Below are 27,031 nucleotides of genomic sequence, written 5' to 3' on the forward strand. Positions count from 1 at the left end.
CTCCATTACAGCTGCAAGACCAGGATGCCGCCTACGTTTCCCATCAAAACTTGAGGGAAGCCGACTAGTGTCCAACCTGTGTCAGGCGTCACTTGTAGTTTGGCTCTTAGAAAGTCCCGACCCCTTCTCAGCTAAGGAAGCCGGGGTGGGGGGGAGCCTCTCCGGCTTCTGCTGCTGTTGCACTGAAGCAGTAGCCCAGAGACGAGCTCCAGCCACAGCAGCTGCAGTGACACTGTGGGGGCTGCCACTGCTGTGAAACCAGTGAACATGCCGCTGGCTGCTCAGTCATGGAAGAACCTGCCACTGCAGCCACCTGCGTGGTGCAAAATCTGCCCTCTCATAACTGAGGGTGGGGGCAAATGCCCCTACTGCTGCCTCCTCCTTTCAGATTGCAACCCCTGGGTAAAACCCCTGGGGGTCCACCTCCACCATCACAGCTGCAAAGCTGCAGTTGACCTAAATGGGATCTGGGATCTGGCTGGCTGGGGAGAGTCCCTCCCCCTCATGATTTGCACAGGGACCCTGTCTCTTGTTAAACAAATGGCTTGGAAGGTGACAGGACAGAGAGAGAGAGGTGATGGAAGGGACCTATACCTAGTGACATTGTTTTAGTGGCATTAGTTGCTTAACCAATGTGTAGTTTAACCAAAATTTGATTTGAAAAAAAACTTTGGGGAAAGCAAGTGGAGAAGGAAAAAGAAGGTTCAGACTGAAGTTCAAAGAGCCAAAGTGGTGTGGCAGTTGGAGTGTCAGACTAGGATCTTGGAGAGCCAGGTTTGAATCCACTCTCTGCCACGGAAGCTCACTGGATGACTTTGGGCCATACTCTTAGCCTAGCCTACTTCACAGGGTTGTTGTGAGAATAAAATGGAGGAGACGAGGAAGACGTGATCTGCTTTGGGTCTTGCTGCAGAGAAAGGTGGTGTGTAAAAGAAGCAGGTAAATACAATGAAGGAGCACTTCAAATTGCAACACAGAGATGTATTTCAGGATCATGTAGACCCTTTTATGCCTCATCATACACAGAAATCCAGGTGCTCATAGGCAATAATCACACGTAATGACTAGCTGCCAAATAAGCGGTGTTCTGCCAGCTATTCCCTGGCTTGACTTCTTGAACATAAGAACATCAGAGAAGCCCTGTTGGATCAGGCCAATGGCCCATCCAGTCCAACACTCTGTCACGCAGTGGCCAAAAAACCAGGTGTCCTCAGGAGGTCTGCCAGTGGGGAAAGGACACTAGAAGCCCTGCCACTGATTGCCACCCGCCAGCACCAAGAATGTATTACTGCCCTAGACAGAGAGTTCCGTCTGTACCTTGTGGCTAAGAGCCACTGATGGACCTCTGCTCCATATGTTTGTCCAGTCCCCTCTTGAAGCCGTCTGTGCTTCAAGCTGCCACCACCTCCTGAGGCAGTGGATTCCACGTGGAAATAATCACCCTTTGGGTGAAGAAGTACTTCCTTTTATCCGTTCTAACCCGACTGCTCAGCCATTTCATTGAGTGCCCACGAGTTCCTGTATTGTGAGAAAGGGAGAAAAATACTTCTTTCTCTACCTTCTCTATCCCACGCATAATCTTGTAAACCTCTATCATGTCACCCCTCAGTCGTCGTTTCTCCAAGCTAAAGAGCCCCAAGAGCGTTAACCCCCCTTGGGGCTCTTTAGCTTGGAGAAACGACGACTGAGCTCTGTGGTACTTCCATCCCTTTAATCATTCTAGTTGCCCTTTTCTGCCCTTTTTCCAGTGCTATAATATCTTTTTTGAGGTGCAGTGACCAGAATTGTACACAGTATTCCAAATGAGGCCATACCATTGATTTATACAGGGGATACTAGCGGATTTGTTTTCAATTCCCTTCCTAATAATCCCCAGCATAGCGTTGGCCTTTTTTTATTGCTGTCGCACACTGTATCGACATTTTCAGTGAGTTATCCACCACGACTCCAAGATCTCTCTCTTGGTCAGTCTCCGCCAGTTTGGACCCCATCATTGTGTATTTATATTCAGGATTTTTGGCCTCAATGTGCATTATTTGCACTTGGCCACGTTGAACCTCGTTTGCCACGTTGACGCCCACTCCTCCGTGAAGTGCACATCAAGCTCCATTTGCACTTGTTCGGCTTCCAGCCCTTTGTCTAGGTGGCCCCGTCTTGGTATTCCTCTACCTCGACTGGTTCTCGGGGCCGGAACTGGGCGAGTGGTTGGGGGAGGTGGTTGGGCTTGTGCTCTAAGAGGGCACTGGGCCGCGAAATTCCCGCTGTTTCCACACTGCAAACAGTCCTTGTCTCCATCGGGTTTCTTGAGCTCCTCTAGCCGGTGGCATTCCACGGGCCCCTCTCGCTACGGGCAGTGGTCTCCTATTTCCCATTGCCTGTTGCTGCTCCACAAGGCGGACTACTTGAGTGCAGTTTTCCACCTCACACGCTAGTTGTATCCAAGCCATAAGAGTCGGGGGATCATCTTGCATTAGAGCTCGGTCGAGCAACCTGGGATTCATTCCATTTCGGAACATCACTATTTTTGTCCGTTCTTCACAATGAGGGCACTTGGCTGCCAACTGACGAAATTTGGCCGCATACTCTCTCACTGGTTGAGATCCTTGCCGGAGAGTTTGCAACTTGGTACATGCTCTCTCCTCCTCTAAGGGATCTTCATATTGGGCCCTTAGCGCTGCAATAAATTCCTGTAAAGTGTTCAGTTCCGGAGCCCCCGAGTAATATAGTATCACGTACCACTCTGCTGCTTTGCCTTCCAGCCTGGACGCTAAATGGGTAACCCGGCTCTCCTCGTCCAGGAACAGATAGCCCCACCAATTGAAAAACTGGAGGGCTTGTACCACGAAAAATCCCAGTTTGTGGTTATCTCCGTCAAAGGTGGCCTCCAACTTAATCCATCCCATAGGTAACTCCACTCCACCTTGCCGTCCCTGGGCTAGCAGCGGAGGGCCGAACTGCGGTCGCTGTTGCAGCTGTGGTCGGAGGGGAGCCAGCACCTGACCCAGGATCTGCTGAGGTCTAGGCGCTGGTCTCGCTGGCCCTCCCGGCGCCTGCCCGCCCAGTCTAGCCTGTCTCCTTGGAGGCACTAATTGTCCTGCTGGAGGAGCTTGGGCCCGACCCTGTGCTCCTGGCCCCATGGGCCCTGGCAGTGGCAGCACCGGGATCGGTTGCGGCGGCGGCTGTTGCGGTGGCGGTAGCGGGCCCGGGGCAGGTAACTGTGGCGGCAGCAAAGGCTGCGGGGCTGGCGCAGGTTGCACCAGCGGCGGCAAAGGCTGCGGGGCTGGCGCAGGTTGCACCGGCGGCGGCTGTGGCAGCGGTTGTGGGGTCGAGACCGGTGGCGGCGGCGGTTGTTGTGGCTGCGGAACTTGAGTAGCCAGCAGCGGCACAGGTTGCTGAGGCCCAGGCTGGGCTTGAACCTGTGGCTGGGGTCCTGGAGCAGGTAGAGCAGGGGGCAGCTGAGCTCGAGCATGTGCCCCTCCTGCCTCTCGGGCTTGGGAAGCCGGCCGGGTGGAGCCCTCACCCTGCACCAGCAGGCCGATTAGATAGACATCTTGAGCCAGGTCCCCTTCCATCGCATCCAACCGGCCTTCCAGCCGCTGGTAATGGGCAGGAGTGCTGTACTCCGTCTCCTCCCCCTCGGCCAGCACTGTCTGATCCGGCAGGAGCAGGGTCTCCTCCCAGTTGTGCTGCTGTCTATCCGCTTCTTCCACAGCATCACCTGAAATCCCTGGTACCCAATCTTCACCGGCTGAAGTCACCCCCGATGTTTCCCTGGGGCTTTCTTCCTCTTCCGCAGCACTTGCCATCCAGCCCTTAGCCATTCCCGTAACTGCAAGTATTCCATACTGCACCACATGGGCTTGATTTTGTAATTGGTTCCAACGTGGGTCTGCGGCTGGGGCTCCTGCGCCAGTATCCCAAGTTCCAGTTGAGCCCACATCGGTTCAGTAGAGGGAATTTCCAGCACATCATCTGTTGCCTCAGGTAAACTATGGCACTGGGGACTTAACCATTTGCAGGGGTGGACCAAGAAGTGCAAATGCCCCAGGAGCAAGCCAGGTGAATGGACCCCTGTGGTGCTGGGGGCCACTTGAGCATCAGCTCACTTTGTCCCGTGCCATTGCCAATGGGCAGCAGTGTAAGAGGAGCAGCATTGGTAAGCTGACCCACATGGCAAGATCAAGGGCAGAACGGCTGTTCCTACTGCAGCGTCTCTCCTGGCATTGATGTCCACAGAGTAGTATCAGATGAACGTATCGGCTGATGACCAGGTAGCAGCTTGGCAGTCGTCACATAAAGGTCTCCCATGTACAAATGCCGCTGAAGACGACTGTGCCCTGGTGGAGTGTGCTCTGATGGATACTGGACAGTGGACCTTGGCTGTGGTGCAGCATCGCCTAATGGCAGCCACAATCCAACGTGAGAGAGATTCATTGGCCACTGGGAGACCTTTCCAGGGTCCTGCATAGCATACAAATAGTGCTTTGGATTTGTGGAAGGGTTTTTTCCTGTGAATGTAATATGGGAGTGCCCTTCTCACATCTGGTTTGTGAAGTGTTCACTCTAGATCTGAGGATGGGGGTGGGGAAGAATACTGGGAGTACTGCTTTCTGTTGTAAGCGGAACTTGGAAACCACTTTAGGTAAGAACTCTAAACTGGGGTACAGAATGACTTTTTTTGTCAAAAAAACGGAAGGAATGGGGAGGGGGGCTCTGAATGAAGAGCTCCCAACTCACCAACCCTCTTCAGAGAGGTTATCGCGACCAGAAGAGTGACCTTCCAAGAGAGGAAATTTAGGTCACAAGAGGCTAGGGGCTCAAAAGGTGCCATTATGAATTGACCCAGTACTACGGGTAGGCTCCACTGTGGTAAGGGAAGTCTTCTAGGTGGGAAAGTGTTATTTACCCCTTTCAGGAATTGCTTGGGTGCCTGGTGTGAGAAAACTGTTCTACCATCATCCACAGTTTCGTGGAAGGCAGAGATAGCCGCCAGGTGGACCTTGACTGAAGAGGCTGCTAAACCACCCTTCAACAGAGACAACAAATAGTCGAATATGACTGCCAAAGGACAGGAAAAGGGAGAAAAAATGTGTTAGCTATCCATTTGGAGAAACGGTTCCATTTATGCCCATATGAGGATCTGGTTGATTGTTTACGGGCGTTCATGATCTGGGTTACTTCTCTAGAGAAGGGAGCTGTGTTGGTAGTAGGAGCCAGGCTGCAAGTTTGAGAACAGTTACATTGTAGTGTAACATCTGCCCCCTGTGAATGAGATCTGGAACCTTCGGGAGGTGGGTGTACGACCCTCAAGACATCTCCCACACCATTTGTGGTGTGGCTTGAATATTCTGCTCAAGAAGTCCGCTCTGTTGTTTTGAGCTGCCCAGTGCCACAGTCTTGTTGCATTGGAACAGAGGGTCAACGAGGCCATTCCTCCCTGTTTGTTGACGTAGTAGAGGGTGGTCGTGTTGTCCGTGTGGACCTGGATCCTCTTGTAGCGGAGAAGATCTGTAAAAGAAGCAAGGGAGTACTTAATTGCCCTCAGTTCCAGAACGTTAATGTGCATAGAGCGTTCAGAGCGTGACCATGTCCCTTGTACTGATCATTCACCGCAGTGTGCACCCCACCCCATAAGAGAAGCATCTGTGGTGATAGAAATTTCGGGTAGTTGTATACCAAATAGCATTCCCCAGCGAAGGTTAGTCTCTAAGGATCACCAGTCAAGAGATCTAATCATTGCCCTGGGAATAGAGAGTTTCTTTCCCTGGTGATCTCTGATGGGATGGAAGTGTCATATAAACCAATTTTGGTTTATACTGGAGCGCCTACTGGAGGTGGTTGCAGGGTGGGCCTTCGAGTGCCCCAGAATGATAGTGTTAAGGGACTTCAACGTCCACACTGATGATGCCGCCTCAGTGCAGGCCGCGGACCTGGTGTCAGCCACGGCAATACTGGGACTTTCTCAATTTGTATCGGCTCCCACACATAAAGCAGGCCACACGCTAGACTTGATCTTCGGGATGGGGTCGGATGTGGTTCTGGATAGGATAGAGTTTGTTCCATGGACAGACCACGCAGTCTTGAAGGCTTGGCTGGGGATGCCACGCCCCCCTGCAAGGGTGGGGAGCTGTTTTATGCTCACCCGCGGAGACTCATGGATCCGATTGGTTTCCAGAATGCTCTGCGAAAACTGATGCTCCAGGGCTGTTCGTTGGATGAGCTGGTGGAGAACTGGCATAGCCAGCTCTCCAAAGCCATCAACAAAATCGCACCCCATCGTGCTCTTCATCCCTGCAACTGCCAAGCCCCTTGGTATACAGAGGAGCTTTGGCAGAAGAAGCGGGAGCTGAGAGGGCTGGAGCGTATGTGGCGGCAATCCCGTGACGAAGAGGCAAGAACATCTTATAGGTCGCTTATGAAATCCTATGAGGTGGCAGTGGAAGCTGTGAAGAAGGAATTCTGTGCAGCTTCCATTGCATCAGCTAGCTCATGCCCAGCCATATTATTTAATGTGGTACGTTCACTGGTCTCCTCATTGGGCGGAGACCACCAAAATTTGAATTTGGCCATCAGTTGTGAGGCATTTGGAAGCTTTTTTGCTGACAAAGTCCTGTCCCTCCGCCACGATGTGCCGGCCACAGTTGATACGGTATGTGAACTAGAGGCCCCTTGGCCGTCTTCGGGGTTAGTATTCAATCACTTCAGCCCTCTGTCAGGGGAGGAGGTGGATGGGATTCTGTAAGTGATGAGGCCTACCACTTGCCTCCTGGACCCGTGTCCGTCGTGGCTGGTGAAAGCCAGTGTTGATAGACTATGGGATTCTCTGGAGGCTGATGACACCCAAGCCCTAGTGCATTTCTTGAATAAGGCTTTTTGAGATGTTGTAGACATCGTGATCTTGGAAAGAAGACAGAGAAGCAAGAAGAACTGAAAGGTGAGAGAGATAGAAAGAACCTTTCTCACCGGCGGCAAGAAAGGAACTGAGGGAAGAAGGGTTGCTCCGCCCAGAAACACCACATTTCAGCAGGAATGCTCCACACAGGCATATTGCTGGGGAGGAGCACCCTCTAGCATTTGAGAGCTTGAAAAGTCTTTCTGACGGCTGGCCTGTGCCTACACAGTCCCAATGTGGGACTGCACTGAAGTCCGACGACCAAGAGGGGGGGTCCCCTGAGCTTACTGAATTCTGGTTTTAATCAATGTCTATTGTAATGGAATTTTCCCCACATTTTGTTACATCTGTATTGTATATATAATTGTATTTTACCTAATTTTTATCTTATCTAATGGGATTTTTGTAATTTTGTGACAGCCTATGGCTATACACAATACGCTCCAAACTGAACCGACATCGGTTTCATTGTCTAGCGTGGGGTCCTGGCTGTTAAGTGCCCCTCCTCAGAGTTCACTCTGAGGTCTGAACATGTGAAGCTTCCTTATACTGGGACATCCAGCCCTGCTAGTTGCAGCCTTTCTAACTGAAGAGGTCAGGGCTTACACTCCGGTCCTTCTGCCTGTGCTCTGCCCATATTCCCAGACTCTGTGCATGAGTGAAAATCCTGTGAATGCTGAGAAATCTTCTGGCGTGTTTCCATAAGTCCTTGTGCTGGCACACAACCCTACTTTTTGTTCTTCCTTAATTTCCACAGAAATGTTCCTTGTTAATATGAAGTAGAAGGAATGCAGATGTATTGGAATCGATAGCAGTATCCCTAAAGATCAATTACTTGATAATTATTTTCTTCTGTCGCTGATATAGAAACATTTTGCCTGCTGTGAATGTTGATAAGCTAAAATTGATTTTTTTTGTTCCAATGCAGTAGATTTTCCGACACCAAAGACGGAGCTGGTCCAGAAGTTCCACGTCCAGTACTTGGGCATGCTTCCTGTAATTAAGCCAGTGGGTATGTCGTATCGGAGCTGGTAACTGCTTTATTTTTTTTAGCAACTGAGAGTGAAATTCTGTCTGTCCTTTGTGGACAGGGGGAAATTGGCAAGGGGGTGGGGGAAGCAATAAAAGATCTTGTTAGTAACCATGAATGTGGCCATTACTTTTGTTAAGCCGTTAGGGTGCTCTTGGACTTCTGTTTGCTTTTGCAGAACACATCCTCTGCCAGAATCATTTTCATGTGCTCCGTTTTTAGATGAAAGCGTCTCTTTCCACATTGAGATCGTTGTTGTTTATGCTTATCCTGCCATTTCTCCAAGGCTCTGTTCAGACATTGCTAACAAACCAGCGCTTGAACCCGGCTTAAGCGTTGACATCCCTCCCACCCCTCCCTTCTGACTTTATGTCATGCGCTGAGATTGAAAACAGAAGTCTTTAATCAAAGTCCAGTTTGTAACTTCCAAATTCCGAGGCCTTAACAAAGTGAGGTTTGTTTCTTTCCACGTGTAGTTCCTTAGCTATAGCTTTTTTTTTTTTTAGCTTTTCCACTTCAGTCTCAGAGTGCCACAGGGGGGAGTGCAAATGCAACAAAAAGCCAGGTGCACGCTTGGGTTTTTTTGGTTGTTGTGGGTTTTCCGGGCTGTATTGCCGTGGTCTTGGCCAAGACCACGGCAATACACCCCGGAAAACCCACAACAACCATCGTTCTCCGGCCGTGAAAGCCTTCGACAATACATTGGGTTTTTTTATTGCTGAAGAGTATTTTTGATCCTGAAGAGTATTATCACAGTCCTGTGTGATAGGTTCGTCTGACGTAGCCTTGCTTACAAGTTACAGAGAACACAGGTACAGTCTGTGCACAAGGATACACTTGATTTTTGTTTCTACGCGTGTTGAGTAATTCTCATGTTACATTTGACATATGTACAGTTGAATGTGTGATTTAAGCGCCACATTGATACAGGTACTAGTTCCCAATTTCTTGTAAAATGGACACGTTACCTCTGCACACGGGTGCAGGATGTGCATGCATACCTGGGAACAGGGCTGTAGCGACCCAGACCGGGCGAGCCTGCTGAACGGGGGTTTGAACCCGCGTGCAACGTTCAGTCAGCTGTAACTCAGTGACTCTTAGTGATCCCGTTGCCTTTCTCCCTCTACAATCACAGGTATGGACACCCTGAATGGTGCTATAGAAAGCCTTACGGATTCCTCCAGCAGAGAGGACTGGATGCCCGTCACCATGAACGTTGCTGATGCTACCGTGACGGTTATCAGTGAAGGAGTAAGGCACTGCTTGGATTCTCTGAACTTAGAAGTACCGGGGGTTGCATCCAGTCCGCTTTGCCCTCCATCTCACTCAGTTCCTTTCCTTGCTACAGCCCCCATCCCACATGGCTTTTGCGCACATATTCCACGGATGTCTGCATAGCCGTTTTGGTGATCAAAGGGGACCCATTTCTCCCTTTTTCACTAATGGAAAAGCGAGTTGGGCCCAGCCCCTTACTGATATTAATTTGTGTTAGTCTGTTGCAGCAACAAACAGAAGATTTGTGGCGCCTTAAAGATCTTTTACAAAAAGCATTGTGTTGCAATAGTCCGTGTTATCAGATTTATGAAGTGTTAACCTCAGTTGGCAGATGCATGTCCTCAGTCATGGGTACAAACAAGAAAAAGTGGTGAAGGGGAAGACGACTGTGGTTGTTTTTTTGTTTTTCAACAGAAAGCACAGAAATCCACGAAATAGGTTTGCAGAGAGGAACACCTTAGCTGATGCTGGAATAGGGGCTTTTTAGTGATTTATTTTTTAAAAAACACTTTTTATTCAAATTTACTGGAGATAACTAAAAGCCACCATATGCAACATCAGAATAGATCTAGCAACACAAATATTGTTTTCTTTTTCAGTTTACTCATTTATGCCACCTTTTGCCTTTTTAAAAATAACAAAAACACTAACATTAATCATCATCATAGCTGGCTTGCAAAACCGAACACCTTAGATCTAAGTGTATATGATGTAAGTGTATATAAGTGTATATAAGTGTATATGTATATGTATATCAGTTAAATTAACACCTTAAACATTTCCCATTGTGCGGCTTGGGAACCAGAGTTCTTGCAAGTTATTTCTTTTGCATGTAAAGCCATGTGGCCAAGTTGTTGTGTATTCTTCCAGCCTTTGGCTGCTTGATGCGTTTCTTCTGTGTGTTTTGGACAACTGCTTGAAGTTCTCTGCTTTTGTGCCTGATGCCAATTAAGAGCACAGTGTTTTGGATCTCAAACTACTAAACCTGAGCCCTAAAAATAAAGAGTAACCCATACCCTTCCTGTCCAACTAGAATGAAGAGGAAGTTGTAGTGGAATGTCGTGTACGCTTCTTATCCTTTATGGGAGTGGGGAAGGATGTCCACACATTTGCCTTCATCATGGACACTGGGAACCAGCATTTTGAGTGCCACGTTTTCTGGTGCGAACCCAATGCAGGCAACGTGTCAGAGGCAGTTCAGGCTGCTTGTATGGTAAGTGACCACAGAGAGGTATTATACTATTAGTGTAAATAGCAGAAAATTCAGACAAAGCAGTTCCTTAGTTCCTGTGCTTTCAGTGCTGTTAAGCAGTCCATATCACCCTCTATTGCGTGCATGGACTGAAAACTAGAGCAGTGGTGCTAAAGCGACTGAGGCGAGGGAACAAGTTCTTGCCCTTCACAAGAGAACAAATACATCTCTGTAAGAATGGAAACAGCAAAGTACAGGATCGTAGCGTTCCTTGCTACAATGGTATTATTCAGCATCTGCTTCCAGAGTGCTTGTTGGGTGCTATCCTTTAAAACTGTCAACAGCTCCCTTGGGCTAGTGGAGGGATATTAGCACCAACCTGAGAGCAAGTTCTGGAGCTTGGAAATGGGCACTATCCAAATATCAAATTATATTAGATGTAGAGTCCTGAGAATTGTGGCGAGACTGCCACCACACTGCTGCAGGGATTTCTACTGGTGTGCATTAATGCTCCATTGTCATAGTATGCCAGGAGTAATCAGCAGAAACCATTAAATCCTATGACCTGCTCCAAAGATCAAGGGTGCCCTTAGGGCAGGCATGTAGGACTGGTGAGTCTGCAAACCAAATTCAGCCATTCGATCCAGGTAGTCAACCCCCCCCCCCCCCGAAAAAAAAGTCTATCAAGACTCTAGTGAATTGTTGTTGATAGCTGGGAGCGGGGGGGCGGGGGGGCTCAGTGACTCACCAACAATGCTGGCTTGCTTGCTTACTCTGAGGTAAATCTCAAGCCATGTGGCGTCAAAAGATGCAGAACTATTTGTATTGACAGAATATTGTCCTTGCAAGCTGAAGGTTCCTGCAGAACCTATTTGCTTTCTTGCAGCTACGGTACCAGAAATGCTTGGTTGCCCGGCCTCCTGCGCAAAAAGTCCGACCCCCGCCACCTCCTGCAGACTCAGTGACCAGAAGAGTAACAAGCAATGTGAAACGAGGAGTGTTGTCCCTCATTGACACTTTGAAACAGAAACGCCCCGTCACCGACATGCCCTAGCTGCCACCCCAGAAAACCCAGATTTCTCAGAACGCCCAGTGGAAAACGCAGTAACTGCACTGAAGACGGCGAACTGATCTTTGGCCTTCCAGTTTAATGGGTGATGCTTTGTCTTCAGAGAATTTACCCTTATCGAAATTAATATTAGACAAGCATGTTCTCTTGGTCTTGACACCATCATGTGATATGAAAAGAAGCATGAATAATTTTTTTTGCTGTGAGTTACCACGAGGAGTGGAAGATCTGATTCCCAACTGTAAATATTATGAACGTTACTTAAAATCACACATACCCAAGAAAGGAGCGTGGCACATCACTCCTAACAAATTGCCCTTAATATCCCGAGAGAGACCTCTGCCCAAACTGATCCTCTCACCGCCCCCCTGAGCTGGATTTTGGCATAAGCTGCCCTTAGATCCTAAAGCACTTTGTCCTCATTTTCAACACTGAAATGCATACCAAGTATTATTAGTGTCGCTTTTTAAATTTTTTTACAACACTCAGTAACCAATATTCCATACTGTACACCAGAATAACCACTTTTCATGTTATGTCAGAAAGTGTCTTCAAAGGCAGCAGATTTCCTATGCAGGCACAGCTTCTTTGTGTGAACTAGTGTGTGTTTGTTTCGCTGCAGATACCAGCACTAGAAAGTTGCCCTTCCCAGTAGATGTGCAGCCAAACAGATGCATGTTCAGTTCTCAGATGGAACCCAGTACATAGTTCCGTCTGCAGGAAATCTATCATGTTCAAAGTAACCTCAACAGAGTTGAAGTCATACTTCTTTCAGTGCCAGACTCTACCTTTTAAGAGTTCACAGAACAGCGTGGGAAGGGCGTGCTGGCTTTTAACTCTGAGAGAGACAAGAGCCAACAGTGATGGCTCAACAGGTTCTCAGGTGTCCCTTACATTATCACAGATGTTTTATGTCTCTTTTCACCCTGATATAAAGGCAGAAACGGAGTTGCAGGTCTGAGTATGAGGCTGAAAAAGTAAAATCAAACCTCTTCATCTTCACCCTCCCCCCCACCCCATATAACACACTTGAACAGAGCCATGTTTTCAGAAATCTAATGTGGTACTTGACAAGTACATACTGATGTCAGGATCCCCCAAACAGGGTTTCAGTACTCCAGCCTGAGTTAAAACATCAATAAAAGTGCAAGACAGACTCGGTGCAACTCTTTAACAGTAAGCCTTGAGTGTATGTGGATTTTTCCTTTTTTTATACCCCTGAGCACTGAGCCAGTAATTTTATAGTGCACACACAAAGGACATATTTTTGACACACAAGACCCATTCTAATACTGAGAATACTGAGCGCTGAATACTTCTGTAACTCTAAACGAAGGAATTTTACATTCTCAAATGAATTTTATATGTAATGGAAGCTCATTATATCAGAACTTCTAAAGCCAAGTAAAACATGTGCCCTCACACATTTTTTTTTGGGGAAGATTTCATGATCACAAACTCCGCATGGTAGTTTCTTCCACCTTTCTGATAGAACTTGCATTATTTGGGGTGGTTCTCTGATGTTCTTCAGATGTAGTGTTTATCACTTCGATAATGAGTGGTACCAAGATCACCTACCCAGCTGCTGCAGGAAAAAACGTAGGCTCATTGTGCTCTCTGACCACAGTTAGACTTCGGGCAACAGAGAAAAGCAGGGCTTTAGGGTTGTCTCACAATACAGGAAGAACAAAAACGGCCAAAGGAGCAAGCCACGGGCTTTTGCACACCCATCTTCACCGTGCTGAGACCATTGTAATGTGAACTGAAGGGTGCACACACCACACAGAGAGATGCTTAAATCTAGAAGTCTTACTCATGCAATCAGGTCCCCAGCCATAAAGAAGGTCTGACTGCACCATGCTCTTCCCAAAGTATCATGCCCTGGGGGGCTGATCACTTACTTTGCTGCATGGAGGCCATGCAGTTTACAGAGCTTGACGGACAGCAGCCACCACCCACAAGAGGAGAGGGCTCCTCTGCACACAGTTACTTCCTGAGCAAGTATTGGAAAACTGCATCCTCTTGCATGGACAGTCCTGTGTTGGCAGCAATGGAAATTGATCCGTTGGGGCTTTTCACCCTGAGCATAGCTGTGTGTGCGCGCTAACATCTGATGGTGTTAAGTTTTCCTACATCAAAGTGACATTGGTCCAGCCAGTAAGTGCCAGAAGCAACCCTGTGAGACCAGCTGAAGCCATCTTTTCTGAAGCTGAAAGTAATAACAACATTCGATTTATATACCACCCTTCAGGACAACTTAACACCCACTCAGAGCAGTTTACAAAGTGTGTTGTTATTATCCTCACAGCAATCACCCTGTGAGGTGGGTGGGGCTGAGAGAGCTCTGAGAGGGCTGTGACTGGCCCAAGGTCACCCAGCTGGCTTCAAGGGGAGGAGTGGGGAATCAAACAGGGCTCTCTGCTCTTAACCACTACACCAAACTGGCTCCAAGTGCCAGGCGTATGTCCTATGTTCACTGTACATATTTCAAATAGGTCTACAATGTTTCTGCCTCCACTCCAAAGAGCAGGAGATATTAAGCCAAGAGTTGTGCAAATTTGCTTTTGCTGTCTCCCAAAGACAAGATGGAGCTGGTTTGCACATGCACAACTAGAATTTCAGGTAGCGTGAAGGAAAGAGACGGAGACTGCACTATAGTCCCTTTAACGCAGATCTTGCTAATTGAGTTCATTCATACGTTCAGCTACAGATCATCAAGTGCTGCTACATGAACATGTGAACTAGTCCCTATGCCTCGTGTTAAAGATCTAAAAGATGGAAAATTTATACTGGTATTTAATAATGGTCTTCCTCGATTTTTCGAGATACATTTGCAAGTTAACAAGACCAGAATTCAGCCTCTGTATACATTTTTAGCTTAGAAAAACTCTTCTTATTCTGTAGTTAACTGACATGACACCACCACCTATGCAAAGGCAATGCAGGGGAATTTGCCTCCTGGAGGAAATGAGCCCAGGGAGTTCTTAGTAACTGAGGAGGTGAAACGGATCTCCTAGTCAGGATCGCCAGCCGCCATTTTAGAGAAGGCCTTCCGAGGATGCACATGCTTGGGCCAGTCTGAGCCAGGTTCTTCCAGTCTCACCTTCCTCCAGAAAAAAACATATCTAGCCACACAACTCTCTCCCATTTTTACAAACATGCATGCAGGTAACAATCCTTCTCAAAAATTATTTTGGACTTAGTGTGGAACAGTTTAATGCCCCTGTACACAACGGAGGGGGTTTTTTTTGTCTGTATTATATGACTGTGCTCAGTTATTCTAACTACTTGCATTCAAACAGGAAACTTTAATTCAGTTGTATTGCATTAGCCATCAGTTTATTTTCTGGACTGCCTTCTCTTCCCATTCAGCAGTAAATGCAATAAAGAGAGCAAGATGTGCCTGCTTAAAAGCATTATAAGGACAATATTTCTTTCCAAGTGATTTCTATTCTATTGTTTTTGATTATATACAGCATTTAAGTTCCACTGGCTCAAAGCAGCCTCTCCATTCCTTGAAACTATTTTTTTTAATATAGATACATATCCCAAACTGGGATACTTTGGAAACTTATTTATCTGAACATTGTATATGGAGCCTCCTTATCAAGAGGCAATATACCAGAAACTAGGGCCCAGCAAGGATGAAGAATCTCCTCTTCACAGCCTGCTTATGAGCTGCCAGCAGCAACCCGGCCCTGTTGGAAGCAGAATGCGGGACAAGATGCCGCTTGGTCTGCGCTGGCACAGCCGCTCTTGTGTTCTCGGCATTTTGCTACCGTAGCGAAAATAGTAGACGTATGGGTTAAGTGTGAACAAATGCCAATGACTTTAACTCAATGTTGTTGTGACACTTCCGTTATCTATGCATTCTTTATATATGTTCACTAGGCCTTGGATGTTCCATGTCTTTTTTTAATTAACCTTGTTAAATACAGCTTAAATATTTTTTATTTTATTTATTCTATTTTTACTAAAATATTCTTTAATTATGTTGACATGCTATCTTTATTACTGGATGTGATCTCACAAATATATCCAGTGCTAAGTAATCTCAATGTACTATAGGTTGCCTAAAAGACAGAGGATTTTTGTAATTATTTGTAGTCACCTTTTTGAGTATGTAGAAGAAAATGGCAAAAAATGTGTACAGTTAACTATTATTTTTAGATGCTGCTCTCACAAGCCACCTCATATACTCTGTTGAAGGAAGGAGATTGTTGACCACGGACATTTGTGATCGCTTAAAGCCTTTCCCTCTCTAATCCACAGCAATTCTTTGACACTGTTTGTAACTTCTGTTTAGATAAGCCAACTATTTCTTTAAAAGAGTATGTTTTCATAACGATAAAGAGTCACCTATGAGGGGAAAGAGAAATTGCATGAAAGGGCATTTTGGTCCTGCTTCTTAATACAAGGAGTTCTTTGCGATAAACTTTGTGTGCAGAAACACCCCTACGCTATGTGGGAGGGGGTAGGGACAGAGCTGCTGTCACAGCTGAGTGGAACAAATCCTACAGAAACCTAAATGTAAAGCTTGTTACTTTCTAAGTTTCAAGGATTTTTTTAAAAGTCCAAAACGCAATGCAACATGGGTATCAAAGTGTTAAGTCAAGTGGGGGGGGGCACCAGGGACAATGGGGTGGGGGGTGGGGGTTTCCACTTCGGTTTCACTGGCTCTGCTTGGCCACGGGAGTTTTATTGCTAACATCATTCACTCCTTCAGCAAGCACAGAGATTTTAAATAAGACCCAAGCGAAGGAGCAGAAGCAAAAAGGGAAAAGACACCCACAGTTTATCAGCAGGAGCTCTCAGTATTATGCGAAGTAGATGATTTTAAAACAAGGAACAGATTTTTTTCCTCAGCATTGTCCACTTTTTACACATTTAAATGTACTCTGTTGCAAGAATAAATTTAGCTGCAATTAAGCACATGTCTCATTTGTTTGGGCAGTTTCCTCACGTAGCAACTTGGGAGACAGTTCTGCACTCATGAACCTAGCCCCCCGCCCCCAAGTGATAAGAGCTGGAAGAAAAGGTTACCAAGGCAGGGGGGCCTCACTGACACTAGGGCCTCAGCTGCGCCCTGCTGGCACTTCAGAGTTCTGGGGTGGAGGTAGGCATTGTTCTGGCACACTAACGCAGCAGGGATGCACAGGCCGGGGGTGAGAGCCAGTGAGAGGCTGGGCAGAGGTGAGTTCTTGCTTCCAGCATCATTTTTAAGTTGGTCATTAAGTACATGATGACACTGAATTTTAACACACTGATTGCTGATATATCCTTAGATCCTGTCATTATGGGGGAAAGGAAATACACTCAAAATGAATATTGTGCCTCAAATGTTATATGTTTTGTATGCAATCCCTCTCCATATAACTTGTATAACTTAATTCATATAATTAATACTTTGCTTCAGAAATTTATGGGGTTCATCGCGGCCTCGGATTTCTTTAAAGAGGATGCAGCTTGCAATTAATGGAGGACTTGGTTTTCCTTTATATCATCAGGAATATTTGTTAACTTGTACAAATTATTGGGATTGCTTCTCTCGGATGGATTATCAATCTTGGGCTTTCTTGGAGGTTTCGTGTTTGGAGCCACTTTTGATCTTTTGTTAAAATGGATTCTCTTCTTTCTGCAATTTCTGCAGTTAGAAGAGAATGGTGCATAATATTACAACAATATCAATTTGACCCATTCTCACATGCTAAACTGGATTATGGTCTAATCCATATTTAAAAATTGGGAGGCAATCTTTTTTTTTTTTTGGAAGGCTTGGACAGACAGGGATTTTTAATTTAAATCAATTGATATGCTATGATGATGAATTCTTGTCATTTTCTCAGCTGAGATATAGATATGATTTGCCGCCTTTTGCTGAATGGCAGTTTTTACAATTACAACATCTGTTGGTGCTCAAATATGGCCCTGCAGTTTTGAGTGCTTCAGAATGTTTTAGAAACTCATATTAAATCAAGACAGAAAATGAAACCTACAGTATTTGTTTATAAATACTTAATGTTGGTTAATAAATATGATGGGCAGAGTCTCAGAGATCAATGGAATATGGAGCTACTGCAGCCAGTGCTGTCAAAGCAATGGGGCATGACTTTAAGCCTGATACCTGGAGCTTCTGTGGATTTTAACCTGCATTTCATTCAGCAAAAAAATTATATTTAGGATATATTGGACACCACAGTGCCTTTTTAGTAAGAGATTCAGTGTCTAATTGTCGGCGCTGTAATTTGCATGGTGTGTCTCTTAAACATATCCTTTGGACATTACCACTTACTTGGCCCTTTGGCGAGGGAGTAATTACTCATATTAATTTTGTATTTGAATACTCATTTATGTTTGAGGGTGTTTATGTACTTTTAAATTATTTGCCTGTCTCACTGAACCTAACTGATGGTCAACAGAAATGGACCCTCTGTGCCCCTAACACTAGCTAAAAGACATATTACATCACTGTAAAGACAAAAGCCCACTTCAACATTTGAACGTATCACACAGACAACAACTGCATGTAGATGTATAGATTCACCATGTTTTATTTTTTTCTGTTTTTTCCTTCGCACAAATGATTTTTTTTCAGTTGGGCACCAGAAAGTAAAGATGTGCACAGGAAAAAAAATTGGTAAACTCGGTTCAGTAATACTGAACTAGAGAAAAATTTCAATATTCCCTGAATACCAAATTGATTCTCTAGTTCAGATAGGTAGGGTAAGGTAAAGGTAGTCCCCTGTGCAAGCACCGAGTCATTACTGACCCATGGGGGATGTCGCATCACGACGTTTTCTTGACAGGGGTGGTTTGCCATTGCCTTCCCCAGTCATCTACACTTTACCCCCAGGAAACTGGGCACTCACTGATCTCGGAAAGATGGAAGGTTGAGTCAACCTTGAGCCAGCTACCTGAACCCAGCTTCCGCCAGGATCAAACTCAAGTGGCGAGCAGAGCTTGGGCTGCAGTACTGCAGCTTACCACTCTGCACCACAAGGCTCAGATAGGTATTACATAGCAAATTCGGTAAAATCCGGCCATTGTTTCCTAAGGAAAAATCAATTTGGGTTTATCCAGTGGTCTGGGGGGGGGGTCATTTTGACTGACTTTCACCGGAACTTCAGGGGACCTACTCCTCACTGTCCTCTAAAGACTCCCCAATTTCAAGATGATTGGACCTCTGATCAAGGTGCCTCACATTTATTCCTATTGTGGGGAAAAACTCCACGCCGACTCCCACTGCAGAAACACATGGACCCAGGCTGCCATGGCCAGAGGCACATCCCCAGATACAAGCTCCACAGTCCAACAGAACCAAACTGACACCCCACAAAAAAACTCAGCATCCCCTAAGCAGGTTGAACAGCCACTCTCCATTGTTCCCAGTGATGAGAACTTTTACAAATTCTCTCCCAGGAACACACACGCACAGGGCAAGGATGGCATGCTCCCAAATGTGAGCTAATCTCTGGAAAAGCCCAACAGAACCAAACTGATTCACGTACCCCAAAAAATCCAGCACCCCAGGAGCAGACTGACCAGCCACACTCGATTGTTCCTGAAGAGGACCGACATCACACCAGAGAATCACACAAACCAAAATGAAGCAAGGGCCAGTCTGGCAACTAGAAGCAAACTAAAGCAAGGGAATGGACACAGTCCCCCACCCCCACCCCGAACCAAAGTGAAGCAAGGGGATGAACTTCACATCAGACAACCACATCCACCCAAACCAAATTGAAGCAAGGGACACTTGCGACTTAGCCACCAGAATGAATGAACAGCAGCCAGGCACTGGGTTCAGCCAGTGGGGGAACACCACAGAACAGAACCAAGCAATACCCAGCCACAAGCATAAGGCAATGGCAAGCAAGCATAGGTGCATAAAATGGATCCCATCCACGTGGCGTCAGGCATTCAAGTACTGAGGTACTTGGGAAGCTCAAGAAATCCTCTCTTTGCAGCAGCCTTCATCATTGGCCCCTCCCCACTCCTGCAATGAGGAAAGGTAACATTAGAACAACACATTACATTCACTATAGTACACAACAGCATTATGTAGCTTAGACTCAGGAGTTGGGATGTCCAGAGTCATCTAGTCCACCCCCTGCACAATGAAGGAAATTCACAATTACCTCACCACCCCCACCGCACACACACACCTCTAGTAATCCTTGCTCCATGCCCAGAAGATGACAAAACACCATCAGGATCCTTAGCCAAACTGGCTTGGGGAAAATCGCTTCCTGACCCTAAGGTGGTGATCAGCCTTACCCTGGGCATGTAAGAAGGGGCCAGCCACAAGAACTAAGCACTGATGTGACCCTTCCTGCCCTCCCTCTCAAGATCTGCCCAAGTTCACAGAATCGGCATTGCTGTCAGATGGCCATCTAGCCTCTGCTTTAAAACCTCCACAGAAGGAGAGCCCACCACCTCCCAAGGAAGCCTGTTCCACTGAGGGGCCGCTCTCACTGTCAGGAAGTTCTTCCTAACGTTTAGTCAAAAACTTTTTTTTTTTACTTTTTATTTTTCAGTATTTTCAATAACAACAGAAGGGATGATATTCTTTTAACAAAAATATGATAGCTACAGAAGATACTAACTTTGGTGTTACATATTATAAGATTTATACATTCTAAGAGTGGGTTCAAATAAAGATATATGAAACACTAATTTTGAATTTTAACATTGTTTTATCAGTTGTACAAACATTCAACTATCTTTCCTCTTACAGAAATTACCCACCTCCTCCCCCTCCCCCTAATTTAGTAATTTATAGTAAATTTTCCCGTAATAAAATTTTGTAATCCCTTCTCAATCCCACCCCACTTCCCTTGTGAACAAAGTTATAGTTAGATAGAGTCAGTAGTCAAGAGTTATATTGCTAAGCGTCAGCACAGAAAACAGAATTATGGGATTAAGGTACTTGACCACAGTTTAAGCAGCTCTCTATACCTTGTGGGTTAATACCCCACTCAGGTACTTGGCATACTTACCAAACTAGAAGAGCTGTAATACCTCAGGGAGCTAAACCAAGATTACAGTTATACTTTTCCCTCCCCCGAACCTATTTCGATATATTATTAAACACTATGCTTGTTAGATTACATTCGGTTGTTTCTGTGCAGACATGTAAGAAATAAAAGTGAGGAAAATGGCTAGAGTGTGTCTGATTGGAATTTTACTACTCTTTTAGGGAGTAGTTGGTTGTGATCTTTTCCTCTTGTAGGATGTGTTCTCAAAATCCATAGATATCTCCAGATCGATGTTCCATAGTAGGTTCAAACCTGATTCTTCATCCTCTGCCAGATAGATTTTTCCTTTGTGTTTAACCTGAAGCTTTGTGAAGTGTGATCATTTGTAGTCTATTCTTGCTTTTCTAAGAGTTTTTGTAATCAATTTGAGTTCTTTTCTCTTGTTGAGAATTTCTTTTGGCAGATCAGTAAGGACGGCAATAAGGGTTCCATTATACTCATTATATGTAAATGAGTTCTGTAGTTTAGCCGTTTCTAGGATCTTTTTCCTTAACCTCCAGTCTGAGAACGTTGCTAAGATGTCTCTAGGTCCTTTCCTTTGAGGGTTGTTTGGAAAGCTGAGCCAGTATGCTTTTGTGATTAACGGGGTGGTACTGTCTTTTTAGCTTTAGGTTTTTCGTTAACCATTTTGTTAGAAATGCTATTGGATCTTCATTTATTGCTTCTTCCTCATCAATCCCTCTAAATTTAAGATTAAGTTGACGATTAGAAAATTCTAGAGATTGTATTCTATTTTGCATTAAATTGTTTTCTTTTTATAAGACTTGGATTTCATTTTGCTAAGAGATACTCAGATCCATTGCACAGTCAGCTTTTTTAATAGCTTTAGTAATGTTGAGTTTTATATCAGTAATCTGATCAGTTAGGTTTGCAATTTTGTCCAGGATTCTTTGCTCCATACTTTGTAATAATAAAGGCAGATCAGTTTGGGGAGGAGTCTTACCTGCCGAGTTTGCCTCTGACTAGGGGTGTGCACCCTCAAAAAATCAGGAATTACCAGAATCCCAAAGCAGCAAGCCGCTTCGGGATTCTGGTATTTAGCTCACTTCTGGGCAGTGGGGAAGCCCAGAGCCGGCTCCTGTGGGGCCTGTGCCACCTCCTCCGCCACAGTGGTGGCCAGCTGGGTGGCAGGGAAGCCCAGAACCAGCTCTTCCAGGGCCCATGCCACCTCGTCTGCTGCAGCAGCAGCCAGCTGGGCAGCGGAGAAGGTCAGAGCCGGCTCCTACGGGGCCTGCACCATCTATTCAGCCGCCGCTGTGGCCAGCTGGGTGGCAGGGAAAGCCTGGATCAGATGCTTGGCAGGGATCTCCCCGCCAAACAGCTGATCCATGGGTTTAAATGCCCCTTTTCATGCTGCTTCGCAGTGGCACGGAAATAGGCATTTAAACCCCTTGTCCCAAAGCTTCCCAAAGCAATATTAATCGCTTCAGGAAGCTTTGATTCAGGGTTTCCGAATCATTGCGAATCAGGTCTGATTCGGGTACTTTACCCAAATCTGACACCCGAATCACACACTCCTACCTCTGACACCATTTTCTCCAGCGCCATTCTGGGTTTCGGTTAGTTGTGGTGCGGAGAAATAGTCTTGGAGTCTTCTAGATATTTTGTTGTTTGCATTCTTCTTTCTGCACTATTCTTACCCATATTTTGGATATTTATATTGATGTGAGATTTTTAGATATTAAAATTGGTTCGGAGGAAACGGAGCTCAGATTTCTGTAACTGTTGTCAGGCTGTGGCATCCCAGTTAGCCAGAGTCTGCCTTCTTCCCTTCTGCAAGAAGCCAGTCTCTTGATTTCAAAAGATTTATTAGAAAGACAGCATTCAGGCCCAGAGGTCCACACTCTAGAACCAAGATAGTCCTAGCTGAACACAAGCTTTGTTAGGAATGAGTTACAAAACGAAAGTTGCTACACATCAAACCCTCCCAGCCTCCCCCCAGAGTTCACATAGCAGGATGCTTCTCTGTGGGAATGCTGGCTTATCAAGGTCGACAGAGAAGAAAACAGATAAGATGCAGCATTCTCTCCCATGGAAAATGCGGTCCCGGTACTTGAAGGAACCTGGAAGAAGAGAAAGACTAAACAACTACAGGAATTAATATGGTGTTACTTAGGTTGTTTTCTCCTAGTATGACAGACCCTGACATTCTGCCCCCCTTAAGGCCCCCCTCCACCTTCTCCTCCCGGTTTCTCAGGATCTCGTTGATGGAATTGTTTTAGGAGTCTGGGGGCTCTGACATGGATTGACTCCACCCACTCTCGGTATTTCTGTACAAAGTCCTTCCACTTAGCTAGATAAGGAAGTCCATAGTATCTGTGGCTAGAGTTAAAAAGTTCTTCATTTTCACAGTGTATTTGAACACCGATTAGGGTTGAAGTAGGTGCTATTGGTGTAGGATGCCATTCCTCTGGGGGTGGAGCACATTTCAATAAACTGATGTGAAAAGTTGGATGTACATGGCGCAGATCCTTTGGGAGTTCTTTTCCTGTGGCCATATTGTTGATTGCTGTGGAGGTGTATTCTGATGCAAAGTTTTCTTTAAAGAGGTAAGCTTTGTTTTTAGACGGTACCTTCCATGGCTCTAGACGGTGGCAATTAGCGTATTTTATACATTCTGCCTTCGCTTTAGTCAAGGTTTTTTGATTTGCAGTCCATTGCTTGGATAGGGAGTTCCACTGCCTATTTAGGTCTCCGTTCGGCTTACTTTCCGGTTGCACATCAAAAGGAGACACTTTGTTTTACAAAGGTACAGCCTTTTGAAAGGGGCAGCTTCAGATCACAGGCTATGGAGCCCACCCAGGGCTGTTTGGGATTTTCCAACGGCCAAATCCTTCCCCGTTTGGTTATACTGTTAATAGGATAGAAACACACATAGGGTGAGCCAGTTCTTCTCATTCCTGACTCCCAGTACTGCATTTGAATCAGGTGCAGAGTCTTACGAGAACTGAAATGGGCTGCGGGGTGGCTATTGCAACACAGCTGTTCGCCCCCTTTAATCCAGTCTCCTGTTGCCGTTTGAGACTTTTATCCTGTGGGCTGTCGCTCCCCCGCCTTTCCTACTTGGCTTTTACCTTGATCTCTCCACCCTTTTTGCTCGATCTGCTTGCGGGTTGCTTGGTTACAAGCACCTCCTTGCTGGGGAGAGAAGTCAGCATTAACAGTCTCCGCCTTTTCCCCCTGAGGTTGGGGCATGCACACCAGAGCGTCTGCTAGACAGCTGGATTTGCCTGGAGAAAACTTTAGGGTGAAATCAGTGCTTGAAAGAATTCCGGCCCATGGAGGTTGCTTAGGATTAAGCCCCTGGACCGTACGCACAATTTATTGTTTCTCCTGGTTAGTCCACAATTCAAACCTGCGGAACGCTCTCTCCAGCCCCTTAGCAAGAGCTTAACACCAAAAGCCTCCTTTTCCCGTGCCATCTGATTACACTCATGGCCTTCATTTGAATGTTGTAGGACCTGTTCAGAGGCAACTCGGTCTTTCACCTTCTTGAATGCTGCCCGGCATTCCGGGCCCCAGCTAAGCTTGCTTGCGGCCTTAATTGCTCGCTCCTCCCTTCCATTTGTCTTGAGCGAGTCTGTTAGCGGGAGGGCGGTGTGGGCAAATCCTTTGACAAATTGTTCAGAGAAATTGGCAAAGTCTGAAAAAACTTGCAGTTGCCTTCGAGTAGGGGATGCTTGCAAGATCTTAATTGTTTGGATATTAGTAGGTCCCATTCTACGCCTCTGCCTAGAAATGCGGTCGTTCCAGAAGTTCAATCTAACTTTGGGAGACCCACTTTTCCATAAGTTAAAAGGGAGTTTATTCTGCCGCAGAGTGGCGAATACTTTTCTAACCAGCTTAGCACTTCTCTCTTTTGTTTCTGAAATACATAGCACATCATGCAAGAAAACAACCACTCCCTTGTACGAAATTTCATGCAACATCCCATTGAACAGAATCACATCAAGGAAACAAGTATCTATTGAGTCCAGTTTTGAAAAGATCTCACCACGTGTCAGGACTCGAATCCAGTAAATTGGAAAGTTGTTGGTACAGGCATGGATGCTCCTTTTCGGGCAACGTCCCAGTTCCCCTTTAGCTCCCTTTACATACAGCTCTGTCGCTGTGTGGGGAAAGCAGTGTTGGATGAAACTTTTCATTAGGTGTTTACCCACTTCCAGCATGGCTGGGTTCGTATTAGAGCTAGTCATTCGTTCTACAATCATCACAGTGTCCCGTTTGGGCTTTGGAAATGCCACTGGAAATGCCACCTTCTCCGCAGCGATTTTCCTTTTGGACTGCAGCCGGGGCCTCCTCACAACAGATCCCATTCGTTTCCCGACGATGAGCTCCTGGTCTGACAGTTGTGTCTCTATGAGCACTTCCTCCGCCTCCAGTCCCTTCTCCGGTCGGCCTCGCTTTTGTGCCTCTCGCCCGCGGCTCGCCCTCAGCGCTGGAATAGGGCGCAAAGGCGTAGGGGCGCCCAGGGCTGGTGCGTGAAGGGGACACTGAGCAGCAAAGTGCCCGCTCCGGCCGCATTGGAGGCATAATACCTGCCATCAGCGAGTTTCTCACGCTCCAACGGTCGGTTTCGATCCTGCCTCAGCGGCTTCCAGCCCCATTTCCAACCGCTCTCTTTCCCGTGTTCCATGTCCGCAAAGTGAGCGCGGGGTTAGAAGTGGGCAAGCCGGAGGCAGCGGGGAAAGGTCTTGGGGAGGGCCTTGAAGGCTTTGAGTTGCGAACTATCCATCTTGTCCCCATTTCACATGCAAATCTAGCTTTCATGGAGTTTCCTTAGCTCTCTGGTTCACAAGAGCACCGCTGCCCCCCTTTGGCTCCGGCAGCGCTTGCTGAATTTCCATGCGGGCCCCCTCCCCCTTTCATTGGATCTTTATACTGGTCTCTTAAGGCTGTTATAAATGCTTGCAAACTGGCCAGTTCAGGAGCTATAGTATAGAGAGGAGTCATGTCCCCTTCCGCTGTGAAAGTCTCCAGCCTGGCCCCCAGGTACATCTCACGGCTTTCTCCGTCAGGGGAGAGATGGCCCCACTGGATGAAGAATCGAAATGCTTGCACAATAAAGAATCCAATAAAAAAATCCCAATTTGCAGGCATTTCCACCCAATGCCTCTTTTAGCTTAATCTGGTCTCTCGGTAGCTTCTCCTCTCCCAGTTGGTCTGGGGTTGGAGCTGGATTTTGTTGTGGTTGTGGTTTTGCTGACTGGGCCGGAGCTCTTGGCGGGACGAGACGTTTCGCTCCCCCAGGCGCTGACTGTGCCCTAGATGGTGGTGGCGGTGACGGCACCGGCATTAGTTGCCGCTGCACCGGCGTTTTCCCAGGCAGGCGCTGCACTAGGCCCCGGCCCTGACTTGTGCTTTTGGTGCTGGCTGCGCCCTGAGCGGCGGAGCTGGTGACCCAGGGATATGCTGTGGCTGCAACGGAGGGGCAGGCGCCCTGCCAAGCGGGTGCTGCACGAGGCCTCCCACTCGGGTTTGCATCCTCGATGGATTGAGAGGTCTCTTTTCCTCAGCTGCTGGTTGTGGCATGGGCAGGGTCAGCGACTGCGGGGCAGGCGCTTCCCTAGGCTGGCACTGAGTTGGGGCCCCAGCCCCGGCTTGTGCTCTCGGTGCTGGCTGCTCCCGGGGCGGTGGCGGCAGTGACTGCAGAGAGATTTGTGGCAGTTGCGACTGCGGGGTAGGCGCTCCCCCAGGCTGGCACTGAGTTGGGGCCCCAGCCCCGGCTTGTGCTCTCGGCGCTGGCTGCTCCCTGGGTGGCGGTGGCAGCGGCCCAGGGATTAGCTGCAGCTGTGACCGCTGGACAAGTGCTTCCCCCAGCGGCCGCTGCGCGGGTGCTCCGGTCCAAGCTTGGTCTCCAGACCCCTTACCAGCTTCTTTGCCCTCCTCTGGACACATTCCAGCTTGTCTATATCCTTCTTAAATTGTGGTGCCCAAAAATGAACACAGTACTGGAAGTGAGGTCTAACCAGAGCAGAGTAATAACAACACAATCATAACCTTTGATTTATATACTTCCCTTCAGAACAACTTATGCCCACTCAGAGTGGTTTACAAAGTGTGTTATTATTATCATCCTGTGAGGTGGGTGGAGCTGAGAGAGCTCTAGAAGAGCTGTGACTGACCCAAGATCACCCAGCTGGCTTCAGGCAGAGGAGTGGGGAATCAAACCCAGTTTTTCCAGGTTAGAGTCCTGCCACTCTTTTTTTTTTTTTTTTTAGTTTCAAAAAATTTTTATTGAAAGTGTAACAAGTAACAAGATCAACAGTAAATGCGTAGAGAAAAGATGACACCATACGTAACAATGTTCGGATACAACAATACATAAACATCAAAACACTAACAGTTGGCAATATTCAAGTGTGCAAATATTATACATAATCAACAGGAGTCTAATACAGTGTTAAGCAAGCTAATTATAACAGCATCGGGAGAATCATGTACAGGCACATCCATTATGTCGCAGAGTAAATCCATATTTCAAATTTCGGGGTTTATAATCGTGTAGTGAGGTAGCTTAGAGATCAGCCATTCA

At 46.7% G+C, this 27,031-nt stretch overlaps 1 protein-coding gene across 9 annotated transcripts in view; it reads left to right on the plus strand.

Annotated features, from left to right (window-relative positions):
- APBB2 (amyloid beta precursor protein binding family B member 2) overlaps positions 1-16,387 on the plus strand; it is a 217,740-nt gene extending 201,353 nt beyond the window's left edge. For all 9 annotated transcript variants that reach the window (XM_054989597.1, XM_054989600.1, XM_054989598.1 and 6 more), the window contains 4 exons: positions 7,821-7,904; positions 9,058-9,173; positions 10,231-10,410; positions 11,276-16,387. In XM_054989597.1, coding sequence (XP_054845572.1) covers positions 7,821-7,904; positions 9,058-9,173; positions 10,231-10,410; positions 11,276-11,443 — 548 coding nt within the window. In that variant the 3' untranslated portion in view covers positions 11,444-16,387. The remainder of the gene's footprint in view (positions 1-7,820; positions 7,905-9,057; positions 9,174-10,230; positions 10,411-11,275) is intronic.
- Positions 16,388-27,031: the final 10,644 nt, after the last annotated feature.

Source organism: Eublepharis macularius, chromosome 10, assembly GCF_028583425.1.
Source record: "Eublepharis macularius isolate TG4126 chromosome 10, MPM_Emac_v1.0, whole genome shotgun sequence".
Classification (NCBI taxonomy): domain Eukaryota; kingdom Metazoa; phylum Chordata; class Lepidosauria; order Squamata; family Eublepharidae; genus Eublepharis; species Eublepharis macularius.